At 46.3% G+C, this 22,533-nt stretch overlaps 8 protein-coding genes across 8 annotated transcripts; 4 read left to right on the top strand and 4 right to left on the bottom strand.

Moving 5' to 3' along the window:
* Window positions 1-1,150: 1,150 nt before the first annotated feature.
* SERLADRAFT_463406 (uncharacterized protein) lies at window positions 1,151-5,150 on the bottom strand (the record flags this gene model as incomplete). Its single annotated transcript, XM_007316495.1, has 20 exons — window positions 1,151-1,428; window positions 1,488-2,012; window positions 2,069-2,513; window positions 2,567-2,699; window positions 2,789-2,868; window positions 2,943-3,174; window positions 3,231-3,265; window positions 3,325-3,385; window positions 3,445-3,546; window positions 3,617-3,731; window positions 3,787-3,863; window positions 3,921-4,007; window positions 4,058-4,151; window positions 4,201-4,301; window positions 4,365-4,494; window positions 4,552-4,614; window positions 4,666-4,708; window positions 4,763-4,771; window positions 4,837-4,869; window positions 4,971-5,150. 18 exons carry the CDS (start codon window positions 5,050-5,052, stop codon window positions 2,464-2,466), a joined length of 1,527 nt encoding a protein of 508 aa, XP_007316557.1.
* Window positions 5,151-5,319: 169 nt separating this feature from the next.
* On the bottom strand, window positions 5,320-7,148 carry SERLADRAFT_355265 (uncharacterized protein; the record flags this gene model as incomplete). The annotated part of the gene is made up of 7 exons (XM_007316494.1): window positions 5,320-5,603; window positions 5,667-5,795; window positions 5,846-6,089; window positions 6,145-6,346; window positions 6,400-6,461; window positions 6,515-6,661; window positions 6,724-7,148. 7 exons carry the CDS (start codon window positions 6,952-6,954, stop codon window positions 5,542-5,544), a joined length of 1,077 nt encoding a protein of 358 aa, XP_007316556.1.
* Window positions 7,149-8,102: 954 nt separating this feature from the next.
* Window positions 8,103-11,425, top strand: SERLADRAFT_360689 (uncharacterized protein; the record flags this gene model as incomplete). Its single annotated transcript, XM_007316493.1, has 14 exons — window positions 8,103-8,466; window positions 8,525-9,034; window positions 9,096-9,128; window positions 9,188-9,239; window positions 9,304-9,366; window positions 9,420-9,549; window positions 9,607-9,707; window positions 9,762-9,855; window positions 9,910-10,014; window positions 10,058-10,134; window positions 10,188-10,401; window positions 10,456-10,516; window positions 10,574-10,914; window positions 10,964-11,425. The coding sequence occupies 13 exons, from the start codon at window positions 8,965-8,967 to the stop codon at window positions 11,141-11,143; spliced, it is 1,521 nt and encodes a 506-aa protein (XP_007316555.1).
* A 298-nt stretch (window positions 11,426-11,723) lies between these two features.
* Window positions 11,724-12,765, top strand: SERLADRAFT_414443 (uncharacterized protein; the record flags this gene model as incomplete). Its single annotated transcript, XM_007316492.1, has 3 exons — window positions 11,724-12,201; window positions 12,420-12,560; window positions 12,697-12,765. The coding sequence occupies 3 exons, from the start codon at window positions 12,070-12,072 to the stop codon at window positions 12,763-12,765; spliced, it is 342 nt and encodes a 113-aa protein (XP_007316554.1).
* Window positions 12,766-13,950: 1,185 nt separating this feature from the next.
* Window positions 13,951-15,565, bottom strand: SERLADRAFT_414442 (uncharacterized protein; the record flags this gene model as incomplete). Its single annotated transcript, XM_007316491.1, has 5 exons — window positions 13,951-14,299; window positions 14,363-14,511; window positions 14,596-14,939; window positions 14,997-15,132; window positions 15,198-15,565. The coding sequence occupies 5 exons, from the start codon at window positions 15,519-15,521 to the stop codon at window positions 14,128-14,130; spliced, it is 1,125 nt and encodes a 374-aa protein (XP_007316553.1).
* Window positions 15,566-15,814: 249 nt separating this feature from the next.
* SERLADRAFT_384987 (uncharacterized protein) lies at window positions 15,815-16,423 on the top strand (the record flags this gene model as incomplete). The annotated part of the gene is made up of 3 exons (XM_007316490.1): window positions 15,815-15,894; window positions 15,958-16,167; window positions 16,233-16,423. Coding segments are annotated over 2 exons (175 nt in total), but the record flags the coding sequence as incomplete, so codon positions are not given.
* A 1,030-nt stretch (window positions 16,424-17,453) lies between these two features.
* On the top strand, window positions 17,454-17,942 carry SERLADRAFT_384986 (uncharacterized protein; the record flags this gene model as incomplete). Its single annotated transcript, XM_007316489.1, has 1 exon — window positions 17,454-17,942. A coding segment is annotated over one exon (232 nt), but the record flags the coding sequence as incomplete, so codon positions are not given.
* A 142-nt stretch (window positions 17,943-18,084) lies between these two features.
* SERLADRAFT_367963 (uncharacterized protein) lies at window positions 18,085-22,333 on the bottom strand (the record flags this gene model as incomplete). The annotated part of the gene is made up of 17 exons (XM_007316488.1): window positions 18,085-18,227; window positions 18,312-18,498; window positions 18,545-18,600; window positions 18,649-18,703; window positions 18,762-18,808; window positions 18,865-19,019; window positions 19,177-19,215; window positions 19,296-19,457; window positions 19,509-19,640; window positions 19,715-19,755; window positions 19,853-19,991; window positions 20,110-20,225; window positions 20,341-21,137; window positions 21,471-21,844; window positions 21,895-21,929; window positions 21,982-22,171; window positions 22,233-22,333. The coding sequence occupies 17 exons, from the start codon at window positions 22,331-22,333 to the stop codon at window positions 18,085-18,087; spliced, it is 2,769 nt and encodes a 922-aa protein (XP_007316550.1).
* Window positions 22,334-22,533: the final 200 nt, after the last annotated feature.

Genomic DNA, 22,533 nt, shown 5'->3' with positions numbered 1-22,533 from the left:
TTGGTTGTTACACACACAGTGCCACGCGGCACTTTCCATTTTGTTCAAACTCCACCTTCTCGCGGTATGCTGCCTTTATTCTTATTTTAGCTACAAGTCTCTCACGCAGTGGAGCTGGTCACACGGGCTGCGCCCTCTGACATCATCAGCCACTGCTTTTATTAACTGTACAGTACATAAGTACAAACACTCTGTATTAGTATATATACCTCAGTAGATCCAGGAGACTCCTCAGCGAGTCCTCCTGTTGTATCCTCACAACTAACTTGTTGAAGCCTAAAGGGTAACCACTCCCTCATCATCCTCTCTATAGCTTGTCTGAAGTTGTGCGCCGGAGTAACAAACTCTTGGTTGTAACAGTTGAGCAGCAAGGCTCACCAATATCGTTGTCAGCTGCAGTTGCCTCGCTAATAAGATTATTGGAAACAGTTGTGAACAGATGATTGTCAGCTGTAGTGAACAGCTCGTGGGATGATTCCTTGTGCATATTGTTGTTTTGATCCCTTTAGTCTTATCTTTAAAAAACATGAATTTTCCACAGTGAAGACTTGTTGACCATCAGGCTGAGACTCAATTCAAAGAGGGACAAGGCAAATATTCTAACAGCCCATTCTCTTATATGTTAACCACCTGAAGTACTACCTCCCTGTACTAGCCTACTAGAGCTAGCAGACTCTGATATGTACTTAGCTAACTACTCCACAAAATCAACAAACCGTGTCTAGGTCACATGTTGACCCCATTGACATGGTCTGACCCTGTCTGACCCAAGGTCAATCAACTGACGCTGTCGGAAGGTCAAGGGGTCAATATTGACTCTTTACAACACTGGTGCTTGCAGCCTACCTTACTCTCAGCCATATTTCTGATTGACTGAGTTTACTTCCAACAGGAGAAAAAAGCTATTTTGACTATACAGTATGTTCTGAATCAGAAGACAAAACTGGTCATTTTTGGTATACATGATATTTTTTCAAGTTCTTTTGAGCTTGTAGCTTAGAGTAGCAGAGAAGCCAAGCCTATTTCACCACTGTAGCCACATTTTCAATCAGCCTATAGGCAACAGACTGACAAAAACAAAAACTTCAAAATATTATTGTGCTGGGCAAGCATACCACACTTTACCCTGATGGCTGTTGGGTCTTCTACCATATTGAATGATATGATGATTATGACTGGACTACATGTATGATGACTACATATGACTACACGTGACCTGCTGAGTGCGAGGTGGTCATTTGGCTGACGCACACTTTTCCGCTCCGTATGCTGCGACTCGTCAATCTCGGTCTGCGCTGGAGACAACCATCCCTCCAGCGTTCAGTCCTTTTCCATCCATCCTTACCGCCATCACACTCCAGCACTCACCTTTGTTCTCGTTTCCTGTCTACTTCTTCCTCCAACGCATCCAATGATACCACATCCACCCTAAAGAGCCCCCCATCAGACCGGGAAGACAACAATGCTGCCTATCATGGTCCTCTCACCAAAACATTCCGTCGTCTCAAAGTCTTTTCTCTCTCTTCTCTTGGTCTTTCTTTCACAATGGCGCCCTTCATATTCGGCATCGAATCTTCTCTCCCTACCACCGCTCGCATCGCCCTAGCCACCACCGCTTTATCCACAAGCGCCGTATCGACCGCTCTCGTCGCTTGGTGTGGCGGTCCATACGTGACAGATCTTCGCCGTCTTTCTCCAAGCGAGAACGACGGCATGGAAGGTCTTGAGATGACCACACTTACTATTCGCCTACACAAACTCGTCACCCGCGTCTACGACGTCAACTTCCTCGTCGAGACAAAACGGCCGTTCGCCAAGTGGGAGCTCGCGGAGCAGATCATTCTCCCCCCTTCCAAAGAGAATTCTAGCACACCCTCCAAGGTGGGCGTGCAGGGGCGAGAAGAGACGATAGCCGAGACGCTAAATACGAAAGGCGAGATCCTCGGTCGTTGGATTGTAAAGTGGGACGAAAACGGCACGGGAACATGTCGCGCTATGGGCAAGGTTGTTCGGTGTGTACTTTTAATTGATTCCGAGATGAATACCGTAGTTCTCATGGAATATCCAGATACTTCAACGTACACGAAGAACTTCTTGCATAGACTAGCCCCTCTTCTGGCCATTCGGATGCCAGGCTAGTCTCGTACTTGAGGTGCTTGAACATGGTCATATGTTCCCTTCACCATTGTTATCATTCTAGAAACCAGGAATCGACTCGTAATTCGCTTACTCTAGGTTATCTCCACTCACGACTATTCCCGCCAAGTAATCTGCACTTTTCGGGCTCCAAAACCTGGAATATATACATGTGATATATATTTGTACATTTAGATGTGCGTTCCACAGCAAATAGCAAAGAACAACGAGAGATTTGACAGTAAATGGCAAGTTCGAAAAATGCATACTAATGATTCCACCGGTTTCCAAGAACCTCTCCAGATGAGTTCACACCTCTATCCTTATCTACAACTTCGCTTGCAACTCTTTGAGACGCGCACCTTGCAACCGTTCGTCTGCCAAGATGTGTTAAGTGACGAGCGATTCTAGAACACGGTGAATCACGCACAATTGCTCTCATACAAGTTGTCACTTGGAACAGCCACAATATGCGTGTGGATATTTGATGCGTCGACCATCTCGGGTACGACTTCTTTCATGGAGCGTGCCCCCAAGAGTCGCATATTCATCTCGAATTCATCCTGCGGAACATGTCAGACAGGAAATGGATATCGTCCGGTAATCGCTATCGTCAGCGATCCCGCTAACCAAAGGAAGATTCATGACGTACATGCAAAATCTGTAGCGCTTTGTCCATTCCGTCGGCTCCATATGACGAATACGCATAAAGGAACGGGCGACCCACGCCAACTACGAAATTTCGAGAAGTGACGGAAAAGCGTTAGCTCTCTTCAGGCAGACCGGACTTTCCATCAGAAACGTACCCGCAGTCGCGCCAAGAGCAACGGCTTTGAGAACATCAGTCGCTCGCCGTACACCGCCGTCTACAAACAATTGGAATTTTTCATTGGGAAACGTAAGTCCTCTTTTTTCCTTCAGTTTCGTTACCACTTCCACAAGAATTTCTATTCCGGAACGAGCAAAGTCAAGCTGACGTCCGCCGTGGTTAGAAAGAACAACACCGGCCATGTTGTTATCATATGCTTCGAGAGCATCCTAGCAGGGTCATCTTAATCAGCACATGGCATCGCAGACAGATGGGAAATACGGACTTCCCAGCATTGTACACCTTTAAGGATAAGAGGCACTGGATAACGGTAATCAAACTTCCGAACACGACACCCAGTCTTCAAAAATAACACGCACTCTTCGTGATACTCTTGAACCATTTCAGGTCTGCCCAGCTCAAGCTTGGATCAATGAAAGACTGAACAAACGGCCATTTTAACGCAGCTTCATCGTTAATATAACAGGTGAAACACGTACGCTGATAGCACGGGCGGCTCCTTGTGACCTATCAACCCCACTTTGCTGACCGGATTTACTGACTTCTGATGGGTCTTCTGCCTCGAATTTCTGACGCATGTCCTGGTAGAGTAAAGAAGGGAAGTATGACTTTGATTCGATTCTATTGCCGCTGGTAAATAGAAAGCCGTACCTTCTCCCGTCTACCAAGCTGTGGAGCATCAACAGTGATGAAGAGACCTTTGATGCCTCGCTCTTCTGCATGCTCTACAATGCGTTTGGTGATTGCTCTATCCTTGTTAACGTATCTGTAACCTCCATTAGGACCAGAATTATCACAAGGAGTGATTTATTAGCGCTCACAATTGCAGAAACTGGTTTTGCCCTGGCTGGGCTGCATCAACTATTTCGTCAAATGAACATGAAGCCAGAGTTGGAATCTGAATGCGAAATCAGTATATATGCGTATACGCCACAAGGAGAACAAGGTAAGGAACCATTTGAATAATTCCGTGTTTCGCGGCAGCTCTCGTCAAGTTGAGCTCTCCGTCGGGATGCCCGAGTTTACCGAGAGCAGTGGCAGTCTGTCGACTTTTTAGTCTTTACTATCTCCACGTTTGAGCATCGTGCTTACAATGTAAAGAGGCATGCTAGATTTTTGGCCCAGGATGGTAGTAGACCAATCGACTTGAGTTACATCCCGCAATATGCGAGGACGGAACCATATCCTTGGGTCTGTAAGTTAAGGAGAATGATAAAGTAGACTTGGAAGGTTACCTGTGAAATGCAGCATGGTTCTCTCGGTTTGTGATTTCGTCATCTGCGGCAGAGGAGTAGTACGCCCAAGCTTTCTCGTGCATGACATCCTTTGCAATCGCCTGGAGGTAATATGTTAATCTTAATTACACCTATATGTATGCCCTCAGCTGAGATAGACGTACCTCAAAGTCGTGCAAATTTAGAATCTCAGAGAGCGGTGGCCTAGAGTCGACACGCTTTTGACGAGCTATCTCTTCAGCCGTGATTATAATTTCTTCCTTCTCTACTGTATCTGGCTCTACAGCTCCCAAGCTACAATCAATGAGTTGAATTATCGTTATTATGCTGAGCTAAACGCGTAGTACATACTGCTTATCAGGGGTGAGGTTGGTCGTAATGGCGTCTGGAGGGTGAATAGGATCGTATGCAGCGCTGTCGTGGTTCTTCAGTTGAAAGTGAAGTGTAAAATGGCAGAATACATACGTGGCATCTTTTCCAGCATACTTAAGAATGATCCTGCTACCTCCTACATACGAACATAAGTATAAATTTTACCTGTCTAGCATGAATGATTGCCTACCAGGATGATCTTCAAGTTTGCAGTGAAGAATATGAGTAAATACCACCACCTCAAATTAGTAAATGGAAGCTTACCGTCTAGAAAATCAGTGACATCATAAACCTTTCCTGCAGATACAAACATCAATTAGCCCTCCCAACTCCATCACACAAAAAACTCTTCAAATGACAAAACAGCCACTCGTTCGTTGGAATTGGCCAAAACATACCGTGCACGATGATCCAACAACTTTCCCGGCTATTATGCAGGGCAACAGTCTGGCCTGATATAAGCTTCTCCGTGGTGGCCATGTTGCAAAGGCGTGTACAGAAACCCTGGCGCTCAAGGAAGGAAAGATGCTCGTCAGAGTTCGAAAAGCAAAGAATAACGGAGTAACGTACTCTGACCCACCGCACAGTGAGAACCGGAACGGAGTGCAGGAAATCGGCCCGTCACACACCGACGGAAGGCCGTGCTATGATTGGTTCGGCTTGTGATTGGCCTTTCATCGTAGCTTTTCCACAGCTGGAGCAACAAACACCAGTGACCAGACTGAAATCACTCCAACGCACAATTTGTAGAGACATAAAATTTACATAGGACGATTATATGATTGCAACAGGTAAAACAAGACGTAAATAAAATCTATCGCTGACAGGGATGCAGATGGAAACACTCATAGAACCCATTGTGGTCTCGCCTAGAGGACCTTGATTTCGTATACAGTGATGAAGAATGATGAACGAGAACGCGAAGACCAACTAACAGACCCACAGACCCACTCAACAAGCAACAAATAATCAGACAGTGGCGAAAGCCGAACCGCCTGCTCGTGCATCTAATTGGACAACCTCGTCCAGACCTAATAATATTAATTGATATTTGTAAGCATGGGGTTGGTCAAAACAAGTAGAACCAAACTGACCCATCACTTCGAAGAAGGCTCTAGGGTCCATACCCTGAGCCGAACTAAAGTCGGTCCCGGTCTTCTTCAGAGACCTCATAGCAGCTCGGATACCGTGGACAGCAGCCACGCAAGACACAAGCGAAAAGACTGTCAAGCTATCATTAGAGCTGTATTGTTAGCGAAGTAGACAAACTCACTAATAATCTTAGCACCCATTTCTTCGGCCTCCTGGCAGGTAAACGATGGCGTAAGGCCACCAGAGATAACGTTCACAAGGACAGGTTTGGGGTGGAGAGCTGCGACAGTCGTTTCAAGAAGCTCTTTCGTCTTGACGCCCTCAATGAAACAGACATCTGCACCAGCATCAGATGCAAGCTTGAGACGAGTAACGGCTTCTTCCATTCCCAGCACTTGTGCTGAATCTGTACGACCGATGATGACCTACAAGAAATGCTAGTTAGTCGCGAAGCCTTGCTTTGATTAGGCTGTTGCTTACGAAATCCGAGCCTCCAGGGATCGAATCACGAGCGATGACGGCAGCGCGAATACGAGTGAGGAACTCTTCACGCGACACGACTTGCTTGCCCATCAAGTGACCACAGCGCTTGGTCTGAACTTGATCCTCAATGTGAAGACCGGCAAGACCAGCCCGTGCGTATTGAGTAACAGTACGTGCCACCATAGCAGGTCCACCAAATCTGAAAAAGCATTTTAGTCCCCCCCACAATACTAGAAAGGGCAAGTAACCTACCCAGTATCAGCGTCAGCGATAACAGGCATGGTGGGTTGCAAACTGCACACCATTTGTGCACTCTAAAACTATAGATCAGACCACTTAACACAGAAAGAACGCAAAAGTGATTTACCTGCACAAAGTCGTTTAAGGTGGCTATGGCCAGATCGGGTTGACCGAGACGAGAAGCAGTAGTAGCAGCACCACTTTGGTACATGCATTCAAATCCTGCTTCGATGGCACAGCGGGCACTGATACCGTCACAGATACCAGGTGCAACCTAGGAGACGTATTAAGCTTAAGATCCGCCAATTTACTAATGGGGACAAAAAGTGTACTTACAACAATACCTGGGCGGGCGAGCATCTGGCGAAGTCGGGTGGCGGGGTTCCATGAAAGAGGGCCCTCAAGGAAGTTCTTGGGGTCTAGGCGAGCATTGTAGTAGACACTGGGGTCAAGAGGACCGTCATCAACAGTTGATGGGGTTACAGCAGGCACTTCATCTGCGCTGACTTCGATGACGGGGGCGCTGGTAGATTCCGTAGATTTGAAGAAGTCAAGTCCGGGTGCCATTGTAAATGCAAAAGTAGAGAAGATAAGAAAGTAAATGCTGAGGCCTAGGAGGGAAGATAAGAAAAATGGGCTGATGATTTGAAAAGTATGGGCAATTCTGTGGGCTTATAAACCATTGAAGTGGTGCCGGTAGTACTTTTTGTCTGTTTTGGCCAAAAATGTATCATGTATAATTCCGAATACACGACCTTCGTTACGTACTGAGCAAAAAGATGCCAAGACAGTACTCCGATTGAAGGGGACTGACTCGGACTGCTGGGTACCGGACAGAGCCCGCCGCGGGGACAGACGGAGGAAGAAGAGAATATGAAAACGGAAATTGATTCTCAATATATCTCCACGAGTATCGGGCCAAATCTATAATCAATAGCGTGGTGCGACACTGCAGTGACCCGCAACTTTGCAAAGAAATGTTACTAGTACTTACTAGTAGTCGTAGTGTGCTCCCACAGAAAGATGCGCTAAGATCGCAGGGTCACACTGGCAGGTAAAACAAAATTTTAACTCCAGTGCCGCGACGATATCGATACTACTAAAAGGCCAAGCCAGTACCATGGACCCAGGAGCTACCTATGATATGGCACAAAGAAAATGGACAAGAAAGATATCCTTGATGCGGCTGTCAAGAACGCAAGTTACCACTGCAATAATGAGAATGCTCCCAATGGGGAAATCTGCAATGTTGCCATGAGCTATATTATTATCTCGGTTCAATACGGCCCTAGTGCGGCATTATTGTAGATATCCAACAAGCGTTCCGAAGAAGCACCTTGTATGTAAGCCAAGACGTCGAGAAAAGATATGGACTTTCGAGGGAAGCGCGGGAGCGGTGCTTGGCGTATGGTATGGTACCTGTCACTGCTTTCTGGAACATGTGTATTTTTGTAGGAGTGCAGTTTTGAATGGTTGACGGTTTCACCCGATAACACTGGAGAAGAGGAGCCTAGTATGAAAATACACGTGGATATCGGTATCTGCAACAATGGTAAGCATGGGAGCATCATGGAGATAACATTGGATGAAACACTCTTTCCAAAATTGATAAGAGTGATTTGGAGCCAGAGTGAATAAGCTATGTTTGCTTGTATGTATTTGGCTTTTTACCAATTAGGCAGATGGAGTCGATCACTTCTAACTCCCCGAAGCCTGGAGTTCACTTAAACAGCCACTCGAACATATCTACATTGCGTTCTGGCCATTTATTCGACAACACGCGCATTCTTACCTTGTACCTTGACGTGTAACAATGTTGTCGTGTGTGTGTTCTTCAGTTGCTTGCAAATCTGGTCTAAAATTTCCCCATCTAAACGCTTATCGTCTTTTAATTAGACGGGAATACTTATCGACCGTGTACACAGGTGGGATAGCTAATGGAGTATTGTGGACCACATGCAAAGCAGGTTATTCTGAAACTGTTTATAGACGATCTTCCATCACTGATTTTCAAAGGATGTTCGGAGTTAGAGGGGCGCTTCAGAGTGTGCAACGGATACACTGGAACTCCATCTTACAGTCAGCAATCCGGTTTTCTTTCTAAGATCAGAATGCGATGCTCATTACACTTTCCCAGGTCATCCCTGCTCCACTGTGCTCGGAGCTTGTTTATGGAGCACAAAAACAAATTGTTTGCAAGTATTGCATTTGCTTTAGAATGGTCAATCAGCTCCAAATCGCGAGAAAGTCTTTTCAAGTCATCAGGATAGCGTGAGAGACATTCGTCGTACTTTCACCCAAAATCCGTTCTGCAATGGTAACCGCAGCCTCGGAGCATTACTCTGAGCTCCCGGTCTAAGTCCGAAGGGACTCCATGATGCGTTCTCCAATCCTTTACAGGCTCTCCTTCGTGGTTGGCATGTACGACACGGAATGAATATACATCCTTACCGGGTCTGAACATGCGTTCGGCTTCCGTTGATTCCGCTTGGCGCCTTTCAAAAGTGCGCATCTCCTTGAACTTTCACCGTACCCATCCTCTCTCGTCCTGAGCTCACTTCGCCCACGACACTAAAAATGTCTCTCATCTCCACAAAAGCCGTCGCAGAACATGCCAGCGCGTCGAGTTGTTGGATTATCGTCCACGGTAAGACTACCTCGAGAGCTACCTTTTAGTTTCTCAGAAATTTACTCGCACGTCCTTACAGGCAAGGTTTACGACGTAACAGAGTTCCTGCCGGGTAAGCTCTGCATCACCTGCCTCAGTCCGCTATATGCTGACTCTTTCAATGTTACATAGAGCACCCAGGTGGTAGCAAAATCATCCTCAAGTACGCCGGAAAGGACGCTACGTAAGTTTGACGTTGTTTCGCGTTTTCTCTGTAAAGTTTTTCTGACCCACTTACCTGAACTTAGTGAGGCTTATGACCCCATCCACCCTCCTGATGCCATCACGACACATCTTCCAAAGGAGAAACAGTGGGTTAAATGGTACCATGCTCAATCAATTACCTTAATTAATCGCCCGTTAGTCTCGGCGCTGTGGATCCTAATACTGTGGTGAAGGTTGTTAAAGAATTGACCGATGAAGACAGGAAACACGAAGCACTCATGGCTGCCCGTCCTTCGATTGATGAGATCATCAATCTTCACGACTTCGAGGTTACTTTGGTTGTAAATATGTCACCAAACAAAATAAGCTTATTTCTGTTGTTCTAGGCTGTCGCGAAAGCTATCCTCCCTGCCAAGGCTTGGGCATACTACTCCTCGGCATCTGATGATGAAATCACTATCCGTGAAAATCGTGCTGCTTATCAACGGTAATACTCCTTCATTTAGTCCCGCAGCTAATTACTAAGATATTTCGGGTGTAGTATATGGTTCCGTCCCCGTATTCTTCGGGACGTGTCTACAGTTGATTGGTCAACGACGATTCTTGGACAAAGGTCCACGCTTCCTGTCTACATCGTACGTCCCAATGGCATCCAAAGCCCCTAAAAGTCTGCTTAACAGTCACTTTAGTCCGCCACTGCCCTCGGCAAACTTGGACACCCTGACGGCGAGCTCAACTTGACGAGAGCTGCTGGTAAACATGGTGTCATCCAGATGGTGAGTAAGGACATGTTCGTATAGTTGATACATACTCTCATCTTTTCCTTTTATCATCAAGATACCTACGCTTGCTTCCTGCTCGTTTGATGAGATCGTTGATGCTGCTGTTCCCGGACAAGTCCAATTCCTTCAACTGTACGTATCTCTCATGTCTGCGTGCATTACAATATCCTTACCCTCTGGTACAGATACGTCAACCGTGACCGAGAGATTACCAAGAAATACGTCCAGCACGCCGAGAAACGTGGGGTGAAGGGTCTGTTCATCACTGTTGATGCTCCTCAGCTCGGTCGTCGGGAGAAGGACATGCGCATGAAATTCGTCGACGAGTCTGGTGTTGCCAAGGTGCAAGAAGGTCAGGACGGCGTCAAGAAAAACGAAGGTGTCGCTCGTGCCATCAGCGTGAGTTTTAGCCATTGTTTTTACCAGTTTAACATCAATTAAGTCGACTCGCAGTCTTTCATCGACCCCAGTTTGTCATGGAAGGATATTCCCTGGTTCAAGAGCATTACCAACAGTGAGTCTCAACTCATTAACACCTCCCTTCGTTAAGGGTCTAAACAGTCGTTATTAGTGCCTATCGTTCTCAAGGGTGTTGCTACCCCTGAGGACGCTCTCTTGGCTTATGACTACGGCGTACAGGGCATTGTCCTCTCTAACCACGGTGGTCGTCAGCTCGACACAGCTCGTTCAGGAATTGAGAACTTGATTGAAGTCGTTGAGGCACTCAAGACTCGTGGTCCTTGGCCCAACCCCAAATTCGAGGTGTTCGTTGATGGTGGTATTCGTCGTGCAAGCGATGTCCTCAAAGCTATTGCGTTGGGTGCCAAGGCTGTTGGTGTTGGACGTGCTTTCATGTACTCTTTCTGTGCCTATGGCCAGGAGGGTGTGGAGAAGGCCTTCCAGATCTTCCGCGTAAGTGTTCAGGTTTTGTAAATTGACTTTGGTCTAACATCATCCGCAGGATGAGCTTGAGATGAACATGCGTCTCATTGGTGCACGCTCCATCGATGAACTCGTCCCACAAATGGTTGATGCTAGCGCTATCCACTCGCACGTCGGTCTGACACCAGCTGATAACCTCTACAACACTACGTGTACGTATCCCACCCATTCGGGCGTATGTATATTTTTGCTAATATAAGAGCTTTCTAGATCAACCGCTAAGTGTAGCACAATTCAAAACGAAGTTGTAATCTCGCTGTGCGGGAGTTCGTTTGTTTTGCATTTTTCGATAGACTTCTGGTCGAGGTACAGTCCAGTAGTAGGGCGTAATAACTATCTGCATTTCCCACGTATTCGCATCCTCACATTATGTATAATAGCGTACTTCATGTTCTATTCCCCGAAGCATCACTTTCTTCACCATCATCAATGGTGAACAATAATCTTCAGCCGCGTCATACAAGGACGAATTACGCATGAGCCATTTGCTGTCGGGATTGTTGAAGTCATCCACGCCTCTCGTAAACACTTTAAGCTGCGACTAGGGGTGTCAAATACATATCTGATCCTGCTATTTCTATTTCTACGTCAAAGATCAGGGAGTCGTGTCCAAAGTCGGTCAAGTGAGGGAGCCGTGCGTTGGTATCCCCTCTTCCACTCGTCTTCAAGCCGATTCCATTCGGTATCCAGCTTCCCGTAGTTTGCATTTGTGTATAGAAAGTTAAGAGATGAACAATGCATAAAAGGAAACATCTAGATTCGAATACATTTAATTTTTTAGTACAAGCATATACAACAATCAATAAATAAGGGCCTTGAAACATCAGCATACTTTAGGCGTTAGCTTCTCCGAATGTAGTTGTGACGCTTTGACATTCTTGGGTATTGCATACCTACCATTTTCGAGATACAGGTTGTAGTCCAATTCGTCGCCAGGGTTCATGCGATGGTAGCCTATTGACATCCACAAAGCCTCCATTTTTACCATGCGATGTGTGACGTATTGGAGTGGGTAAATCATACCCATACATCCTTCTAGCAAGGCGCCTCATCGAGAGTCTATTCCAGAGAAAGGTGGAGAGTGATCTGTAATGGCTGACGTGTCCGTCGCGATCGGAAGTCAACATGAATGACGTCAAGCAAGGTAGCGCTGTTTTCTATTACTGGGAAGGCGCTGTGGTCAAGAAGAAGACAGAGGGTCGCACGACTCCAGGCCAGCAGCGTGCTGGAATAATAAGTGTAATCCTTCCAGGTCATGTGGGTTGACCAGTGTCAACTCTGTAAGGTTTAGGAAAATCCGGAAAGGAGTTTCCCGCGAGAAAGCTACCAACTAAGTGGAGCTTGCGCAGTGCCGTACCGGAGAACTTTTCGCTGACGATGGCTAAATCTCCATCTTTATCCTCGCTTCTCTCCTTGGTGATCTTGTCTATCCCAGTGAACAATATACTGTTTAAATCTGCGTATCGGTCGATCAGGATAACCTCGGAGAACCTGTGGAAATCAAATTTATCAGTCTCATCATGGGAGCAGCTAAATCAATGGGTCATACAGAAGCCGATGCTCCGGACTCGAGGACACAAGTGCGCAACTACCATAGGAAAATCGGACGGGAAACTGTTAGTATCGTAGGATCCGTGCTAGTGAAGAGATAGGAGATGAGGGAGACGTTCAAAGGCCTTATGTAGGTTATCTACTGGGGGACATTAGTGATTGATATCAAATGCGTTTGAAATACACGAACATCTTTGACAGGGAATGCGATACGGCGATGAATGCGCGTGTACGACGATGTGTTTCACCAAACTCGCAAACGAAGGGTAGAAGCATATGCGCTGCAATATTTCCAAGCGTCGAAATGACATCGTTGTCCCTAAGTCGAAACTCCCGGGAAGATGTGATTGGCAGGGATTGTTTTCGAAGTCTTCAATCCATTCCCCAAAGTACAGTCGCACCGTTGAAAAGAGGCGCCTGAGTGCCACACCACGCCAATTTGGGCAGACGAATAAACACATCCTTAGACTACGGCGAGGGAGATACCCTAGTATGTGATCCTGTGTCTCTGTTGGCAGAGAAGCCACCGTAATTCGACTGTCTTGAAGCATCCTGTTATAGTTGCAGCGTAGTAGGTGTTGGTGGTCCCGAAACCACATGGAAGTCGCGTGGAAGGCTGGAAGCATAGTTTTCAGTGTTAGTTTCGCTAGCGTGTTTTTGTGATAATATGGGTGTGGAAGGTGCCTGCGACACCCGACCCGCAGGAAAAGTACATGTGGTTAATATATAACGGGGGTCCTATGGGAGCACGCAGATCTATGCGAGACTGGTATGTGTGGGTTAATCTATTTGTGATGTGGCTTATCAGAGGGAAATTGCAGTTGTATGTACAATCAGTGGTACAATCAATATATAACCAAAAAGAAGCTTGGCACACCAATTGGGTTACATCTCTTAGCTTTCACGAAAATGTTGTGGTATGGGCGCATCTTCAAGTTCATGAAATGATCCGGCATCGAAGTTAAACTCGGAGGAAAAGGATGGGAAAATTGGGACTGATCATTATACGGCCTAAGAGTCACCAACACTGCATCCACTGTCTGATTGCCAGAGAACGGGCCTGGAGTCGGCCGGGAGTTGAGGCAAATCGGGACAATAAACTGTGACAGATGCAAAGGCTAATACGGGGGAAAGAAAAGGTACAGTACCACGGTGACTTAGTACTATAAGTGAGCTTACCAGGTAGAAAGGGTCCTCGTTTGAGTCAGTCAATGGAGGAAAAATCTGATACATGGGTACCCACAAACGAATTTGCACTTACTAATGAACATAAAAATAAATAAAATCTGTCTATGTGGGAGTGAATGAAATAGTGACACCATACCTGCTCCGGAACGGTAATGGCAGCTATAGCGCATTGAGAGAAATAGCGTATTTCAAGGCTTACATATATGTATATAACAATGACTTTGATAAATGCAAATCGTAGCCATCAACTTGAAGTTTCCACATCTGAGAGAAATCGCAATCCGCGCATCTTTATCTTTATGCTCAAAACGTGAAGACAAGCGTGGAGGCGTTCAGTATTGAGGTGTCAAAGAAGCTATGAGATATACAACCAATATAGAATTGCCTTTAGTCTGTCTGGAATGCTGCAAGGTGTCTTCAGCAGCTCGACACATCGCTCATTCATCATTCCATTTCTTCGGAGGCCTTCTCTGCAGGTTTTAAACCCCATTTCCCCCAACTTAAGTTTGACGCTGCGTCTGAAGCATCGGGAAGCTTGATACCCCAAGTAATGCCATAGTGCTCCAATACAAGATTAAGTTCTTCAACCTCATCGAGCATTTCAAGGCTCGATATCCTGTCAAAAACGTATCGTGTTTGGGGCCCCAGAGATAGGCAAAGATGATCAAAATCAACTCACCGTTTTAGTTCCGAGTGGTTTGTATAATGCCTCCGTATTTCGCGCAACGAGAGTGCATGACATGTCGTGAAACCATGCTTCAGGAAACGGTGTGGAAGAGACGAAATTGTTGGATACGGCTCTGCTCCTGGTAGAACAACGTTTCGAGACTGTAAAAAAAACGAGTTCGAATTCCAACATATAGCGTAGTAGGGGCATCAGACATGGCCGGAAGAGATAGAAATTGACTTTACTTTGAGGTTATTCAACATAACCTGCCCAAAGGCATCTCGCAATCCGAACATCTCATACACAATACCCGCCAGTGGTGCGTGCCCACCAGCAACCGTTGAACTTGAACCTTGATGGAAGTAATCGACGAACCATTGTATAAGAGCAGAAGAAGCTTCTGGGGACATGTAAACCAGCACACACTCGAAGATCAATAATGTTGGCAGCGAATGGGAGAGTATTGGATTAGATGGGTTATCGGATAGAGGCTTAGCCAGGAAGGTTGCGAGGGATTCTGAGGGTGGCAGACGGAGATCCACCGGAAGAAGATGGTAATTTTTGGCATGAAGAGCGGTGCCACCATGGGCTTTGAAAGACAAAAATTCACGATCTTATGGAAATTTGTGAATTGAAAAACACTCACATATCTTGATTTGCTCTGGTGATCCTAGGATGGCACTCAGCTCTCTACTTTTGCGTAGCGCCATGGCTTTCTTGGTAGTCACATCAGGAAAATCAACCTCAATATATGCTGCCAGTTTATCTTTATGGGGTCCCGTCTGTCTAAGAGACATCAGAACACTGCATACCAAACCATGAAGTGGGAGAAAAAACCAAAACATACAGCTAGCCGCCAAAATCTACTATCGCTGCCAGCTCCCAAACTTACAAGCTGGCATTTCTTTCCATCTTGGCACGATATTTCAAGCCACTCATCGATGAGGTTATCTATTGCCTCTGACCGTACATACGTGCCTATATTGATTAAAGGTGGTCTGGGTGGCTGCAAATGCGCACGAGGAATGAGGTGTTTGATGAAAGGGTCCTGCATGTATCCCTTCTTCACTGCTGAAAGCCTTGCAAGAGCTGCGTCTGAATCAGTTAGGCGTATTGCAGCATCTGAGTCCTGGTTTCGGTAGCTGATATTTGGGTGCGGAGGAGGATACATTATGTATGTTTTCAGACTTGGTGGAAGAGAGAAACCAAGTCCCCAGCTCGCCCCAGTTTATTCGCGCCGCTTGAATTGAAGCGCCTATGTATGAATCGGGCGCTTGAGGCCTATATACATATACTTACCCGCAGCATGGAATGGCTTAATACATCGGTGAGAAATCATTTAGTACCCAAGTACCCTGATAGTCTTATCGTGTCGCCTTGTACTTATCCCAGCCTCATAATTTGATCGATACTCGTACTAGTTCTTTCAAGGTCACTAGGGTCACAGTACTCAGGCCGCTGTTTGAACATCATTCCTCAGGACTGGATCAAGCTGTGGCCTCAAGTGTTGAAATCCATGTGTGAGGAGTAAACCACACCATTGGGTGCGATATGGCGTTTTTTTCGCTATGGCCCGTGTCCTTGACTTTCATCTCTATCCTCTTACAGACATTCTAGTCATGGGCGCCGAGCCACCACGACCTATCGCTGCGCCAGCACCTAAGCCTTGCTGGAGAAGTGATAACCAGTTTGAGGGCCCCTGGATCTCTATCTAGCATTTCATGATCTGCGTAGCATTTGATGATGGTACACATAAGATTTTCTCGGGTATCCGTGTGGTTATATACTGTGCGGGCGGAGAAGGACTTCTCTCACTGGTAAGTACTGTGGTCCGTAATAGTAGATCGTACCCTTTCTTAATTACAATTCTTGTACTTTGCAGAAGTTGCAAGAGTGTCCTATCCCATTATTCGCCAAAGGTAGCCCTAGCACCTTGGTGCAAAAAGGACCTGACGATTTAGAAGCACACCAACGACCTAGCTCGGCCTCACCCCTTCCCCTGTATACTCTCCTGTTTGAAATTGTTGACAAGAGCGATGCTGACTTTGAGGAAGTAAGGCTGTCTTTACTCCCCGCCGACTTCGATATGGAGTCTCTTGAGGTGCCTATGCGGAAGATATACGATTACACTGAATTATCATGCGCTTCCCTCGTACTCCTCCTTTCCAGTACCCACACCTTTCGTCGGACTCCTAAACCTTACCTGCAATATGGCTCTCACGCCATTACTGTGGGCGTGGTCACTCACTCCGTTCGTATTCTTCCAGAAGACTTGACATGTCGACCATTCTCAACAATTCCTACGGAGATACTGTTAGAGATATTTTCGCATGTCGCAACCAAGAAGTATACCACGATCTGGCGAAAAGACCTCGTTTCTTCTGCGCTCGTTTGCCGTGCTTGGCGTCCAGCCTTATACTTCTTATTCGAAAGTCTTGGAGAGTTCGCCAGGGGAGAAAACCCACCAGACATTAAAGCTATGGCAGGGGCCATAAAACGTAACCCCGGATTTGGGAGAGCGGTAAGAGAGTTCAGCCCGAAGCACTTCTTTAATAGCTGCATAACGTCACTGCGTAATCCTCCATGGGCCTACGAAGATGTAGAAGCCGCCGTGACCATCTTGAAGGGTGCTACTCTACTTGGCAGAATTCAAATTTCGAGCACGGAGATGAGATTGAAAAACCAGTTCTTGAAAGCCATACGCACTTCTACCGCAATATGGGATGTTCAGATTGATCCGGATCTGCCCTTCTTTGGTTACAAGGACAGATACACTCTTAGTGCCGACGATGTCCTGCGATGTACTTGTCACTGGCCTCGTTTGAAGATATTGACTGTAATGAGCTTTCAGTCCTATGATGCTTCCAACCAAAAGTCAGCTATAGTATATGGTGAATTTTCGTGTTGATTGGACGCTGATTGGATTCCTATTTGTTATATTATCAGGTCGTATGATCGTAACTTATCTGCTCTCCAGCTGCCACCACCAACCTGTTGCATACGACAAATATCATTTTATAACGGAACTATTACGACCGCTCAACTCTCGCGCCTGACATTCTCTTCCTTAACCAGCGTAGAGAGTATATGCTTGAACAGAGTGAACGGTTTGACGAATAAAGGTTTAAAGCACTGGCTCAGTGATGTGGGCCCTAACCTCAGGCGCTTCATGTTGGAAAACTGTGGTATTTTCCGCGAAGCAAACGAAGAATATGCAATTGACGCTTGCATCGCCTCCATGGTAAATATAGAAACCATGAACTTAAAAGGCGACATTGCCTCAGAAAATGTCTTTTTACGGAAGACATCTCTACCGCACCCCAGGAAATATTCTTCGAGGGCCTTTGTCGCTGTCATCGATGCTCCAGCGATCAGCGCTCATCGTTTGGTCGGTGCTTTGAAAACTACTAGTTGGGAAAGCATACACATATATGGACCAAACCCTGAGTATGCAGAAGTGAAGGATGTCATCGAAAAGGCTGCGAGGCGGAGGAAGATCGACTTTTATTGGATGTCTGCGGACTTGAAATGAGTTAATAGGAATAACTCGAGGTACTAAATGTAACTCAAACATCTCCATGCACACAGTATAGTTAAAACCCAAATGTATTGTATATAATGATATATGCAGCTGAATGAAATTAGAAAGTTATCAATCCGGTAAGCAAATTCTAAGGTCTAGATCTAATAAGCACATAATTTTAGCAGGGTTGCCAGAAGTCAATTTATCACAGTCAAGTTGACATCATTTTGTCATCTTCATGAGCCTTTTCACGACCCGCCTCTATCATGGCATCTTGGCTACTCTTCCCCCCCACAACACGCCTTAACCTCTCCTCCATACCGTTTTCCGTTTCGTCATATTCTCCAGAATTTGCTTTGCCATTTATGTCAGGATTATTATAGTCAGGGTCCTCAGCATCCAAAGGGCCGTCCATATTGAAGTGGCGACTCAATCGACGAGCGCTCTGTCGATCATCGTGTGCAAGCCCAAAATCCGGGTCATCTTTTGTTTTCTGGAACTCAGAAGGGAGCATCACGGCACGATCAATGGCCACAGGTAGACCACGGTGACGGCCGCGAAGCATGACAATACATATGATAAGTTTGGATAGGGGACTGAGCGCACCCGAGAAGGAGTAGTTTTGCTAAGGAACTGTAAGTTGACGGTCGAAAATACTTAACACGACATACCGCTGGTTGACCTAGGCTGAGCCCTACAGTACCGTACGCGGAAACTAGTTCAAATACTGGTTTCGAGTTTAGCTACGTTTCATATATACCATAGGATCACATACTGATCGTGAATATGTTGAACCAGCTTTGCTGCTTCGAGTCATTCAAATTTCCGCGCTGCATAGGGTTTAGTCACATAAATCAAGCCGCATGATATATGAACAAGCATACGAACCTCGATGATACAAACCAAAAACAAAGCTAATGCCAACCACCACATATCTATATTGCAGTTGTCAGGACTACTCACACCACTATAAAAAGAGATGCCGGCATACCAAAAGCAAGCTGTTTTCTAGCGTGCATCGCAAGGTAACGACTCCACACCGTCATACGTGGCCCTTGGGCAGGAAAAGTCTGCTCCTCCTCTGACTCATCGTCATCTCTGTAGATACCAAGCGACTGCTCTTCGTAAACATTTGTGGAACGGACACTGAGAACAAATATTAGGCGGGTCCCGTAGTAAAAATTCCCAGGTGGAGCAAACAGTGGATTGGGACAAATGTGGGCAAACTAACTTACCTTAGGGCAATAGGATCTACGTTGACCGAACACATTCAACATTGCAGATAAAAGACAGGAGATAACACTTACAGACGCTGATGTACATCATGACCACGTACATGACTCTGTTCAAAATAGGTTAAACATATGTCCACAACCCAACACTCATTGTCAAGAGTTAATGAGAGAACATATCTCCACTTACTTTACTGCCGGAGAGAGCGCTGCAAGAGTCACAATACCAAATCCTGCGGCACGTACAGCGACTGCTTGCAGTAGTCCTGCAACAAACCGAGTGCCCAAAGGAATTGACTCTATCGCAGGATTGCCAATGTCAAGTACCATGAAGAAGAACCAATCTGTAAGGCTACCGACATAGATTTAATCAGCGTTGTGAGGAGGAAAGGACAATACAAACTTAAGCATGAGTAGAACTGTGAGGAGAAACCAGGTTTGGTGAGATGGGAAAAGATAAATGAAACACCGTCGCGGATGGTCAAGGAGAAAGTGAAGTGTCTCTTTAGCACGAGATGTAGAAGGTACTAGTTTGCTGATTATCCAACTGGATGCAAATAGAGGGGGTAAAGTAAGTGTATGCACTTTTATAGAGGTATCTAGCCTTACATCAATAATCGAAAACTTAAGATTATTGATCTCATGAGTGTCTTGAGAAAACCGTATAGAATAACAACTTACAATATAGGCTGATTTGGTACTGACAGTTAGTTTATACGATTAAGCATAACTAGAAGTAGCACGTACAAAAGCAGTATTTCCGGCCAGTATACAAAATATCATGAAGAAAATCATGGGGTATGCAGTCTGGAAGGGCACCATCGACTGATCGACGAGAGATGTGCCTGTGTTAGTATAGGCAGATACTACTTGGAAAATAGAGAACCTTCAAAATGTAATGCATTAATGTTAGCGTGTGTACCGAAACATAAAGATGGTTAGAAAACACAAAATGGATCATAAGGAATGTGATGTTTGGAAATCATTAAAATAAAAGAACAAACCAGGCTTGTGATACTGGTTTGAATAGCTGAGGGGGAACGAAATCGCTTTTCCATTCGGAACGTGAGATGTAAGGTGCAATGACAATGAAAGAGATTAATTGTGATCCCAAATGATACTATACAGCAAACATTCAGTTGTAAGAGGGAGGTCGTTGACGATGCCGGCAAAGATATATGCAGAAAACAAACTTGGTAAGCAATAAACAGCGATTTTATTAGCCAACCGCTTACCCCGGCAACCAACCATAGCAACGCATTCAACGCACGGTATTCGACGCCACCCAGCTCCTCCAACTGTTCATTTGTCAAGAGATGGAATGCAGAATTACGTCCCACTATAGCATCAAAGGAAATATAAGCCACCGGCTTTGCATCCTCACCAATGGCTCCACTTATACTGCCTCCTGCATCAAGGCCTGAACCATGGACAGAGTATGTCCGCCCACCAGGTCCTAAAGATACCGTTCGTCCTAAACCTCCACCTGTCAGGGTCGTTGTCACGGGTATCGTCACGGTCCTATGTAATCGTTTTTCCACTCCCGGAAATAGCCACCTGAGAATCATGGCCAATATTTCGTGAGGCATCGGAAACCCGCCAAATCCGCTGTGTTTTTGCGGTAGTGGGGGATTTGGCGGTTCATACGGCTGGGTCGAAAAGGATTGCAGTTGAGATGCACGCCGTGACCGCGCGGAGCGATTAGTGTGGGTAGTGGGGTATCTTGCCACTGGAATCCTCGAATTCGGAGGTATAGAGGGCCGTCGTGGCGGGCGCGAACCATCGCGCTCGCGTTCTTCGATTCTATGCCCAGTGGAAAAATCAGAATCTGAACCTAAAGGTGTCTCCCTTCCTTGGCGGCCACGGCTGGATATAGTAGTAAGCGTCGCAGGATAGTGGCGGGCAACGTTGGGCGCAAATTCAACCGTGGCTGTACGCTGCATGCCAGTGGAACTAGCGCTCGGAGGCTGCTGCAGACCACGGGGTTCGGAAGCTGCATGAAGTGTACTTGATTTTGGGAAAGTGTTGATTGCTGTAACAGAGTTGTTTCATCATTGATGAGCGGATATGAGAGTACTCACATAGGACTGGCAATTCCTTTGCGAGTGTACCCGGATCTGAGAGATGTCGTACGTGTCTACGGCGCCATCCAAATACAGATCGGTGATTACAATACAACGAAACAATGAGGGTGCAACGTACGATGGCCGGATGTCAGGGTTCTCGACATCAACCCGAACATCAGTAATCTCCGGTTCCGGAGTTAATTCCCCAGCCACATGCTCGGGAAATCGCGCAACTTGGTCGGCAAATGCAAGCGTGCGTGGTGAAGCTGGTTGGCCATCAAAATGATTTTCTGCAGGACCATTTGGATTCATTCGTGTCGAAACGGCCGACATTCGCCTCATAGGGACCATTCGCCCCTCGCTAATCCATCCGCTAGGATTCACAAGTTTTGGAGGGGCATCCATACGACGGATCATATCAGGCCTTAGCTTCTTTGCGATACCTTCCTTTTGACGAGATTGTGAATTGTGATCGTCGTCACTTGCAGAGTCCTCGGGTACTGCACTGAGACCGGTGCGTTTGCGAAACAACGAGGAAAAACGACTGGACCGCTGGCCTTTGGCACCACTTGATAAGGCAGACTCGCGAGTGAGCCTCGCTTCCATCTTAATGGAAGCACGACGAGCGGCCTCGGCCTCAATGATATGGTCAAACTTTTTAGCAAAGTAGTATCTATAGACGCGGTGAGAAAGCGGGCACAAAAATAACGCTGTGTGGGTTACCTCCTGGTGTATACCATTACCCACGACACAGCGACCTGGGTGGCAATCTCACTACGCAAGATATACAATGAAAGAAAACCGACGCACTGGACTACCCAAACACATCTGAATGAATAAGATAGCTTGCTGCCATGGTGTCAGCGTGCTCAAGTTTATGGTCGCGAGACCACAAACTGTCATGGCGCTGATACAGTTAAAGAGAGCGTCGATGTATGCAATAGTATACCTTCCATTGCTAGCATAGAAGATCGCCGAGAACACCAAAGGTGTGAATGTGCTGCATACAGAGCAATTGTTAGTACAAATGTGGAGCGCATGAGACCTATCAGAGGGCGCACAAGAAAAGGATATGAATGCGGTAAAAGTTGAGGTTCTTCCTGATGCTTCTCCAAAAAGCTTGCCAGTGGCCTGGAGCTTGGAGCCATCGCGAACGATGCATTTACGTCTTGGAGAGCACTTTTACTGTCGTTCGTCGCCCTAAACGACGTCGAGAGGTCGTGTGCTATTATGGCGTGAGCGTGCCCGGGCAAGCTTGGTGATGGACGGTCTCAGGCAAGGACTGCAGAAGCCGTATCAGCGAACCCAATGATATTCCACCTTCCTTTTTCGATTAAAAAAGGGTAGCGATCACGTGACCGC

This window comes from Serpula lacrymans, assembly GCF_000218685.1.
Source record: "Serpula lacrymans var. lacrymans S7.9 unplaced genomic scaffold SERLAscaffold_5, whole genome shotgun sequence".
Lineage (NCBI taxonomy): Eukaryota > Fungi > Basidiomycota > Agaricomycetes > Boletales > Serpulaceae > Serpula > Serpula lacrymans.
This window is presented reverse-complemented; position numbering and strand designations above follow the sequence as displayed.